The 11,935-nt window shown below is 34.6% G+C and overlaps 1 protein-coding gene across 1 annotated transcript; it reads right to left on the reverse strand.

The window, feature by feature from the left end:
- Positions 1 to 632: 632 nt before the first annotated feature.
- Positions 633 to 8,855, reverse strand: LOC113815838 (myb/SANT-like DNA-binding domain-containing protein 3). Its single transcript, XM_027367851.2, has 3 exons — positions 8,509 to 8,855; positions 2,093 to 2,226; positions 633 to 1,841 (listed from the first exon to the last, which is right to left on the reverse strand). Exons 1-3 carry the CDS (start codon positions 8,745 to 8,747, stop codon positions 1,240 to 1,242), a joined length of 975 nt encoding a protein of 324 aa, XP_027223652.2. The 5' UTR covers positions 8,748 to 8,855; the 3' UTR covers positions 633 to 1,239.
- Between the last annotated feature and the right edge of the window lie 3,080 nt (positions 8,856 to 11,935).

Consider the following 11,935-nt stretch of genomic DNA (forward strand, 5'->3'; position numbering starts at 1 on the left):
TAGAAATATAAAATAATGCTTTTAAATCTCCATGGATTTCATGTCCTAGTCTGAAGATAAAATTCAAGATGTTTTATCTTAGTTATCTCGCAAGCTTCCAACAAACTTTGTGTATACTGCTTTTTCTATTTCATTAACAATCTATTGCTTTAGGTATTATCTTTCATGGTCATTAACTAAACATACTCAGATGTGATGAAATATTTGGAGGCTTTTACAGTATTTGTAAGTGCACTTTTGCTACATTACAGTGTCAACATTAGAAAATGACCAATGACCAATAATACTTGTAGTTTTGTGACACAAAATAATCATTCATATTTGAGTTCTACAGCCATATGTTAAATTATGTTGAAGCATATCACAAAATCTCTAGTATCTTTTACATGTACTGGAGAAGAAAGAAAAAGAAAAAGGATAAGATTTTGAAAAACAAGGTGCATATTTGGTTTATAATCAGACAGTATAGGATCTCCTTTGGTAAAATAATTTGAAAAGCTTTTTATGCTAAAACAATTGCATGGCACCAATGAACTTCACAGGCAATTGATGACATTTTCAATTGTTAGAATAAAAAAATAGAGACAATAAAAAAGGTTAGCTTGTACAGCTCTCATAAAAGGAAAAAATAAGAACCATTTTTTTATTGCTTCAAACAAATCACAATTTGCTTGATACAAATTTGGTATTGTGACATAGTTAAAATGAGTACTTGACAGGTGAAAAGAAAAACATATTTTTTTCTTTTTGCAATAAACCAAATAAAGATTTAAAAACTGTTAAACATAACAACAAAATATATATTCCTTTTATATATATTTAATAAATACCTTGCTACAAATATTAGACACATTATAACAATGGAAAGCATATCTTTGGAAAATTAACTGAGACTGACATATCTTACTTTAGGTAACAAGTTTTCCCTTACAAAACAGGGAGATTACATGGACGTTCATTGTGAACAAGTACCCTTTGCTAATAGAAAAGCAAAATAATGAAATGCTTCTAGCTTTTACATATTTTTTCTATGTACTGCTATCTGGATACTTGTTTGTCTACTACCTATTATCTCTAAAATACTATTTATGCATTACATATATACATATACAAAATAAAAACTTGTGAAAAGACACACAGCATGTTGACATGTGTGATATTTCTATATATATAAGAATATATATACATACTTATTTATAATGTATATATAATATACACATAAACACAATGTTCAGTCAATCAAGGCACCACAAATAAATCTTCGGACATATCTCTCCTCCTCTCTTTCCAATACTGTATCTGAGCATTAAGGAGATACATCTCCTTCTTGTGTTTCTCTTTCTTTCTCTCTTCCTCAGCTAGAAGTAGCTTCACCTTGAGGTCTAAGTATTCCATTTTCTTTTTATATTCTGATGACAACGCTTTCTCTTTTGTAATTTTTGCGGTTAGGGGACCATTGTTCAGTTCACTTGACTTTTTGCTGTACTTGAGCACCGTTTTCTTTGGAACTTTGCGTGACTGCTTGGCTTGGGATGGCTGTGGTTCACTCGCACTAGAATTTGCCGAACCTGGTCTTGAAAGGTTGTTTTCTACTATATGGGGAGACATCTCTCTGACTGCAGAAAATTCTAGCCTGGAGCCCTCCACTATGTCATTTGTTTGTAAATTGGCAGAAGGTGGCTTGGGCAGAATCCTTACAAATGTGGCAGGGGAGTTGTGATCTGAGAGATTGCTGTCACTTTCTACAATCACAGCATTTTCCAAACCCTCCACAATTGTACAGCCAGTTTTGTGAAAGACATCCTCCTGCATACTATTCTCGATCACATCTGGACTCTCGTCTGCGGAAGAAGTATTATTGCAACTTTCTTATTTTTGCTTGCACAAGTTTCTAAATCAAATATTTATCTAGTACTGGCTATACAATCTAAAAAAAAATTGAATCAATTTAATCTAACACAAAAAATCTATCTCAGAAACATACATTATAATAATATAGCTTTCTATTTTCAAGATGCAGGGTAAAAACAGCAAAGACAGAACTTTAACTGCAACTCAAGTAAAGCTAATAAGAAACTCAAGATAGACAAACCATGCACAGAAGGCAAAATGTATTCAGGTTCATCATCGCTCCCTAAATGAATTGGGTCATCATCCATTTCACTTGACGTATTCACATCCTGTGACTGGGTTAATCCAGCTCGGTTTTTGACTGCATTTGCAGCACTGGAAAAGAAAAGAGTAAATGTTTTTTTTATTAATAATCCAGGAATTTATAAATTAATATCTGAAGAGCAACTCCCCAAAAATTATAAAATACATACATAGACATCCAAACCTTATCCACTCAGATGAACACAACATATAATATATAATATGTTATATCTTTCTTTGTTTTCATAAATGGTAATAATAATAATAATAAACTTTCTCTATGCAGTAGTTTTTTCTCCCATACATTGTGCTTAATTTTATACGGAAGATAACACATCCAATTAAACGATGATCATGTTGCCCCCCCCCCCCCACAGGCAGATAAACAAACAAAAACAAGATAAACTGAATAAAGCTGAACCGACTTGCATAGTCTGCCTGCTGGGATGGATGTCTTTTACTTTCTTTTACAGCAGTGCTAGTGGATGTCATTATCATCTTCATTATCATTATCATAATTTTCTTATAACCATTATTGGTGGTGGTAGCAGTACTAGTTATAGTAATAACCAAATCAATATGAATCGTAGTATTAACTAATATCATAATTAAAAATATTCCTCCAAAAAAAAGAAAAAGAAAAAACAGAAAACAAAATAGTAATAAAAATAATATTATTATTATCATCATGATCCTGATGGCAATTATGATATGAAAATGATGATTGGTGATGATGATGATGATTGATATAAAAAAATAATACTGATAATAATCCACTACTACAACCATTATGGCAATGGATGTGAACAATTATAAAATTGCCCCTAAAAGGTTGTTAAATACCAAGTAACTGTTGACAAGATGATAATTCTTTTTTTTTCAAACCGGCAAAGAAGCCAATATGGCTTGTACTATTACCATAAGAAGGAGGTACTTGGTTGTTAGGTGTTTTGAAGAGTATTGGATGCATAAAAACATGAACACCAGAGGGTTGGACTGCATTTGGGGGGAGGGGGAGGGGGAGAGAGAGAGAGATATTACTAGTCTATAATACAACCCCCTTGTGGTCAAACACTTATTGAGTTTATAAAATCTTAATGAAAAATCATCAAATTCAAGCTGGATGCAAGATTCTATATTTACAGAAAATAAAATATGTGAAACTCATCTGAAGGGGGTGGCAAAAAATTATCAAGTTTGAATGGTAGTCAGGTCTAAAAGAGAATGGGGAGTGTGAATGGGTTGTCTGTTGTGTTTTTACATCATTAGGAAAGCAATGATATTATTGTTACACATGTAAAACATTTTTTGAAGCCAAATGGTTATTTCTTAAAAAAAAAAAAAAAAAAAAAAAAAAGTCATCACAAAATAAAAAAAATGTATCATCACCTACCAGTGGATTGTATCACACAAAATGTGTTATTTACTTTCCTAACGTTCTGTTTAAATCCAATTACAACCTCCAATAATCTATGATGGATGGCCTACAGCCTAAAGCCCATTAGCTGGAGGTGCAGTGTCACAAAAGAGCATGAGTCACCTCTTCATTTGATAGTAAATTACATGAGAAGTCTACAATATCTAGTCCAGGGATTCCCAACCTGGGGGCCACAGGGTACTTTTTGAGGGGTCATGGAGGAATATGAAAATTATGACGTTGAATTAAACTGAATTTTATCTTACCTACAGTACCTATACTAATTATCTCTGGCATATTAATAAATTGGAATCTTTCCATAAAGTGATCTTGTCCTTTAGCTATTAACACCAATGCACTATTCATAACCAGTAATAATTTAATCTGAAAAGATGACAGTCACTGAACAGGAGCATGGAGAGTATTACATACTGGTCAGTGGCCACTTTATGAAAAAGGCTGGAAACCACTGATCTTGCTTTGTCTAGGTGGTGGAAGTCTGTTGGCCTTTGCCTGAGTAGCAAAGATGTGTCGATTAAATTTTACAGTATGGATACATAAAGCTAAGGCAAATTGAAAATGATAATCTTATAGAAGAAAAAAGTTTCAGTTGTCTGTACAAAAATTTTGTAGACATGAATGGTAATGCCATAAGTAAAGGAAAAAGATCACAGAAAGCCCTGCTCACCGCCTTAGCCACTCAGTGTTCCCGAGTTTTGGCTTTATTTGGCTGTGCATACTGACATGACGACAATTTCTGCTGCAAAGCCTCCAATTAACCCTCCCTTGTGGCAGTAGCCCTGTCATGGCAACCAAATAAAAAAAAATATTTTGTGACCATTATCAATAACAATAACAGTTGTAATTTGCTAACAAAAAACAAGTTACAGATTACGGATGTCATTATTATCTTCATTATCATCATAATTCTCTTATAACCTGAGGGAGAGGGAGAGGGAGGGATATGTTCATTTTCTAATAAAAAATAAGTCATCACAACTGCATTCACTGCACCTTACTATGGTTATAAAGTATGGATTCTATGATTATATTAAAGAAAATACAAAATGCTATGCATTTTCTGTTTGCATATCAGCAAGATGGATTTTCCCAGAGTCTGCATTTATACAAATCATGTTGGCAAATTGAAATGCTTTAGATTTCTGTTGTGTGGTTTTCTCTGCCAAAGGTTTATGACAACACACTATCATTTAACTTATTTTGCAACTATATCCTAAGTCTGATAATTTTACATTTAGTATCCTAGTTCCCTGGGAAATTTAACCAAAATAATACATTATTTTGGATTTCATTTCAAATTTCATGTTATAATTATTCTTTTTTCTTGCAGAATATAAAATACTAAAATACTATAAGTATGATAATTTTGTACACACCATTATTTATATTTCCTATGAACATAACATTAAACATTACATACATATCTATAAATAAAAGTTGGTAGCTATTTGAAATCCATTTTAGGAACTGTCTTCTCACTATTGTTTTACTTTGAAATGCGATTGACGAGAGTAGTGAACATTTGAGTTAGTGGTACTGGCAAACTAAAATAAGTTCAAAGAATGACCCTTGAGGAACTCCATCTCAAACAAGTTTTTCATTACTGCTTTATGATCTACTTAATAAAAAGGATAGGAGAAAAGAAAAGTTAGAGAGAGAGAGAGAGAGAGAGAGAGAGAGAGAGAGAGAGGACAAAGAGAGAGAGAGAGAGAGAGGGAGAGAGAGAGAGAGAGAGAGAGAGAGAGAGAGAGAGAGAATATATATATATATATATATATATATATATATATATATATATATATATATATATATATATATATATATATATATATATATATACATACATACATACACATGTTGATATAACCTATAACCTACCTATTCCTGTGTAGACCTGTATGAAGCTTATATCCTAGTTTTTTTTACAAAAATCTTAGTATTACTAATAAGAAATAAATAAAAAAAGGAAATTATAAAATAAAAATTTAAATACTACAAAATCCCAGTTATCAATTATGAAGTCATATTTATGAATATCATACTTTTCGATTAACAAGAAGTTTTCGCACTATTGATTCAATATGATGATGAAATAAAGAAACAAAGGGAAAAAAATTCACTCAGTATAATGTGAGAGTTTTATCATAATCATTGAAGAAGTCTAATTCTCACCATAGAGCTATGCTATAACCTAAGGTTCCAAATCTTGTCACAAACCATTTCAAGCAATGATTCTTAACCATTTTACTATCTATACAAATTTCTTCCCTGCCCTTCTTGCACCATTAGATGCCCCTCCTCCCCTTGGAGTTACATGGGATAGGATGGGGATTCAGTGAGTATTGAGAATTGGATGACTGTTTTTGCATTTCTTTCGTAATTTCAATATCAACCTATGGTCTTGTTGAGTAAATAATGAATAAAATGAGAGAAATCAACTTTTCCCCAAGGGCTTGTTTTTCCCCCATTTTTATGAGCTACTGGTTAAAAATATTTTGAAAAATGTATTTCCCTTATACTTTCACAGTATGCATATTTACTTTCTCCTAGTTAGTAAACTTTTCTCTTAACCCATTGTAGCCAAGATAGCAAGAATACATACAATGCCCACTGTCTTAGTTTATGGATTGTCTTTACAAATGGTTCCAGAAGTTATTAGTCACCAAGGATTCCTTACTAGTCCTTCTTGTCTCATCTATCCATCTTTTTCCTCTTTATTTTTAATAATCAAATGCATTATGTCCTTTGACTCTTGGCTTAATTACTTATTCTTGATAATACCTACCTGTTTCTAACTTTTAAACAGACTAAATACAAGAACTTTTTCCAAACTCATACATTGCCAACTTCTATTTAATAAAGAAACCTTATGAATGATAGTTATGACTTGTCCTAAAACGGATATTCAACGAGTAGATTATGAAACTCGATTTATCTGATGAGCAACTTGCTGAAAAATTACAAAAATTCATATATATATTTCATTCATTTTCCTGTAAGCATATATAAAAAAAATATATATATATATATATATATATATATATATATATATATATATATATATATATATATATAAAATATATATATATAAATTGAAATTTTGTCCTGCATGAAATTAATTTGGGAAATTGGAAATCTATTCTAATTCTTCAATGACTACCAAATGAACAGGTCAATTCTTGAAATTCACGTCTTGCTCTGATATGATGGTAAATAATCAGATGACAGTTGATTACTTATCACTGGCCTCATACTAATTGGCTACCTGTCAAAGACTAATCAAACATCCACTATTTACATTTTAGTCAGATAAAACTCTCATAGAAATGTACCATCAAATAAAGAGTTCTAATAGCCAATGTATACAGAACATGGAAATTTATTGGCCTTTGCTGAAATGTAGGACACATCAAACACTTGGCAATGTGCCACTCTAGTGTTGGACTTCATATTATAGGCCACACATCAGAGATAAAAGCAGTTTTCATGAGGATATGCGCTGATTACAGATAAAATAATCATCATGAAGTGCTCTAGGCAGTAATGCAGTGCTCTATGCATTAATCAAATTAATATTGAGATGATAATTCCTACTCTGAAAACCAGTGTCTTCACATATGATTTACCACTGGCAAATATCTATTTACAAATCATTACTTTTAAAGTTTGATAAAGGTAAAACATAAGAAGTATCATATATATGCATATAATTGTATCGTATAACTGATACTATCAAATAAATCTGATTACTGTTTCAATAGAAGTTCTTTCTAGATTCCTAGGTGAAGATATTCTCAAATGCACCCATATATTGTATATTGTATAAAATGATGACAATATCGTGTGCTCAACTGTGCTAGATAGATCTGTAGGTAAAGGCACACAAGCGCTGATCTTGGATTTGGGAGTTCGGGAATGATGAGGACCCTTACTATTCGTAGCACACGGGGCTGCAGTTTTTAGAATCAGTAGGTCAAGGCTCTGTATAATTCAATATAGGCCCACATTATTAATATCATTCTCACCTTTTATTTTTGAAGGCGACATTGAAGTATATCTATTATTGCAATTTGTAATGTCAGGAAATTTCTTGTGCTCCACATCAGGCCAAAGGCATAGGGCCTTTACTATAGCACAAGTTTAATATATTTCAATAATAATTTTGTTTGGAGACAAGTAACTGTAATAACAATACATAATTACAAAGGTAACAACATTTAAAGGTATTTTTAAGTAAACAAAAGCCCATAATGCAATATAACAGCTGTGGTCTACAAACCACAACCCAGCAAGAAATATCAAACAATGTATCAAAACAATACACTCTAAGGTGATATCAAGTACCAAGCTACTAATTTTGGTGAGCTCTGCTGTGCTAATTTATGCCTATAGAAACAAAGACAAAGCTAAAGTAGGAACAGATAAGTAGTCTACCCTCAAGTGCATTTTTATTTTTAGATTCCATAAAACAATAAGAAGCTATTTATGAATATAACATAATTTGGGATAAATGGTCATAAAGTTGAGTTACCAGCAAAACTGACTCAGCAACTACCAAGTTTCTAACAAGTCCATGTAGTCCAAATGCCACAATCCTTTGAACTACCAACTAATCTCTTTAAACCTTCATTAAATGGAACACACCGGTAGCTAATTATGCAAAAATCCTTGCAACCCTCTCCAAAAGCCCTCTGGACACTAATCATCCGCTGGACTCTTTGAGAAGTCCCAAACTGGTGCCATCAGGTGCCCTTTCGTGAAGCCACTCGACCCCCACAAAGAACCCTTCGGGAAAGGCATATTACGGCCTCTACTTGACACACCCACTCTGTAAGAGCATCAACCACTTTGGCAATTAGTTTCTTGGCAATCTTCCTTTCATCTACTCGAAAAATACAGTGATGGTTTGTACTTACGAGGCACTGAATTGCTTTTCTTTAAACTTCATGTTTTTCCAGCACTTCCGCAGCTGCTCGACGTTCCTTTTCTGACCCTTGCAATTCGAGTTGTAGATTTCTGCGATCTCCCTCCATTTCTTGGCCTTTTTATGCGCGGTTGTGGCGTCGGCTGCGTGGCTCTGCAAGATGGGATTTGTTTTCACAAGCACAGAGAGGAGAGCTTTGTCCTTGTCCGTAAAGCACCGACGAGGCGCCATTTTAACCCGACCGACGACCTACTCTGTTTCGGCCGACCAGAAGTGTTCGGTCGGTCGCGCCTTCAAGCCTAGACTCAAGTCCGGCTCAAGCCTGACTCAAGCCTGATTCAAGCCGAGCCGTAATTCTGCATATCGAGGAAATAGCCGTGGTACAACGTACTTTCTGTTTTTATATGCCTGCTAAATGCAACTAACTGATTATGGAGGCGATATTCTGGTCTGAACGAAGAATTACGGTCTTTTCTCTCGCAACAGCACACTACTGGCCGCTATCCCTCCACCTCGATATCGACAAGCAGCGGACAAGGGCAAGTATAGTCTGTGAACATCAGGTTGAAAAAGAAGTCAAACTCAAACTACAGCATTGCTCACGATGTTTTCATCAGCCGTTTCTTTAGCACAGCGTTGTAGAATCCTCCCTCTTCGCAATGGATATTTCAGCTTTAAACTTGATCACGCAGAGAAATACCTCGCCTCACGACCGGTTTAGCTACTGTGCTGCCATCCAATCACGCCATAACCTGACGCAGATGAAAAATTAAGCAAAATATCTTGCGAAAGTAACTAAAGAAAGGCATTAGCAGCGGCGTATCTCACTTGACTGGAATTTGATTTTATGAGATGTAGCTTATGAGAGAGCCTTCAGTATCACGGCAATAATTACGCATCGTTTTGGTAACTTTCTCACTTGTATGAAAGTATTGGGGACGGTGTAGTGGTCGATGCGTTGAAGCACTTGCCAAGATTGGGACAGCCTCGACATTGATCAGTTGCGCTGACTGGACTCAAGGCAATATCTGCGACTGGGGATTATTCAGTAACTGTATTAAGTGGTATAAGTGATTTTTTTTCTTTTTCTTAATGGGCGAGTGTTCTTATTAGAGAGCAATAGTACGCACTAAAAAGTACCCAACCCTTTTACCCCCCATTTCGTTCATATTTATTATTTTTTCCGAACCGCGGTTATTGAAGGTTCTGTCTACTCAACAAACCTTGTTATCAAGAAACATATTAATCTGTTGACAGGTAATACAAAATGCGATTAAATAGACCCCAGTACTACCCGGACCCCTTCGTTTCGGCCGTAACCGTTCGGCTGAATCACCTCTAAACGTACGGCATAAATTGTTTACTACCCAAATGAACTAATTGTATAGAAACATTGCGTGGCGTAATCGTGGGGTGAATGTGTCTCCGTGATGAGAAAAAGAGCTTTCATTGGTGCATTTAGCGTAACCATTTCAAGGTCCAAAGATTTTCGGGTCCTACACATTTTGTGGCCTAAACTACATTTGGCCTCAAGTTGTGACGGCCTAACAGAATTACGACATTTTTGAAAGAGGCGAGGGGTGGGGGCAATGGAACCATGTCCCTTCCAGAAAAAGCAAGATTGAATAAACCAGTGAAAACGGTAACACTTATGAATGTACGGCACACCCGATATATTCGCATTAATGGCTCATGCAATGCTTTTGTTTAGACCCTGATGCTGGCTTAGTCACACATGGATGAAACAAAACATACGCATACCTACACAAGCAAATACAAAAAAAAAAAAAAAAAAAAAAACACGCCTGTCCTAAATTATTAGTTATTTACAACGGCATAAAAAATAAACTTGTTATCGAGGTATGGGCAAATTTGCGTTGGCATTGATATCCACTTTGAGCGAATGCATTATATAGTCTGTCAGCTTCCTGATTGCAGTACCTTAAAGGCAAGTATAAGTTTTCTGCGTCTTCCTGGGGCCGGATTCACTAACATACGATCGTAACGCATTTACCAGCGGTCATTTACCATTGCGTTTACCAGTGATGGCAAAGCGGGATTCGTGAAGAAATGGTAGTTTGGAGATACTGAATTACAATCGTAAATCAAGTCATTCTAATGGTAGCCAACAGAAGGCTATAGTAATGCAGTTCCACCAATTAGTGAGCGCTATACAAAATCTATTAAGTTCCTTCGCCTTATCACGTAACATGTAAACTAATAATCGTCACAGCTGAAACACTATTTAAACACATGTAGAATAAAAATATATTTATATATTTTTCTTATATCCATCATATGGGATATAAATTACTGTATATATAGGAACCAATGCAAATGCTGTCATATTACTATATTATTGTTTACCACAAACCAAAGAGTCCAAACAGTTCTTTATTTATATATTTTTCATCATTGTTAAAAAAAAGAACCGGGCCAATCAAAATTCTTATTCGTCGCATTTTGTCGTCAGAGGAAACATTCCAAGCTTATTCTTGTCCATGCTCTTTGGAGTTTATTGTCAAAATGCCGACAGATACAGATATTGCTATACTCGTTTAGCGTTGGTATTGCCAGTTTATTTATCAGCAAGGTAGTTTTTTCTATAGCATTTGGAACAATTATCTCAGAGAAGAATTCTTTAAGAGTTCACTTATCTATCGGTTTCATTAATTCTAGTATACTGTAGGCCTATAATTTTACGAGAATTTGTGTGGATTTTATTCATGCTAGTTTCATGTGAAATTTGCATTTCTTCACTATGTCAGCATTGTGGTATCGGTCTGTCATCATATTAGTTACATCAGGTGTAAAAATAAACCCCAAACTTTGCTTAGATATTGATTTTTTTTGACGAGACAACACGTGATAACATCCTTTCCCCAGAAGTTACCAGTTCTCTGACCACTGATAAAATTTACGATGGTAACTCCGATGGCAAGTGTTAGTGGATACTATCGCTGTCTGGTTACCTTGGTAACTATAGTCAACAAAGATATTACCATTGTAAGTGCGTTAGTGAATCCAGGCCCTGGACTGCAGGTTTTCTATTTTCTAGCCTAAAAGCAACAACAATGTTCATGTGACCAATAACATGACCACGGCATTAAGAAGACAGTTAACTTCCCAACCCTCTTAGAACCACAACGCGGCGTATTCGTCATTGCACAAAAACAGATTAAGATGTTTCAGAAATATCCGCATACAAAGTGGTGTGCCTACATAACCATTATGGTAAAGAGACGGATACCATTATTTGAAATATCCACATCCCTTATTCAGCTGGAAAGGCAATTTGAGAGAGAATACCGCCAATCCAATACGCCCTTAGTGCACGCACCGTACTCTACCTCAAGAAAGATAACTACTAACAGAGGCAGTTAATAAACGCCTATCTAACACATTCCAGTGGACTCAGT

This window comes from Penaeus vannamei, chromosome 16 (assembly GCF_042767895.1).
Source record: "Penaeus vannamei isolate JL-2024 chromosome 16, ASM4276789v1, whole genome shotgun sequence".
Taxonomy (NCBI): Eukaryota; Metazoa; Arthropoda; class Malacostraca; order Decapoda; family Penaeidae; genus Penaeus; species Penaeus vannamei.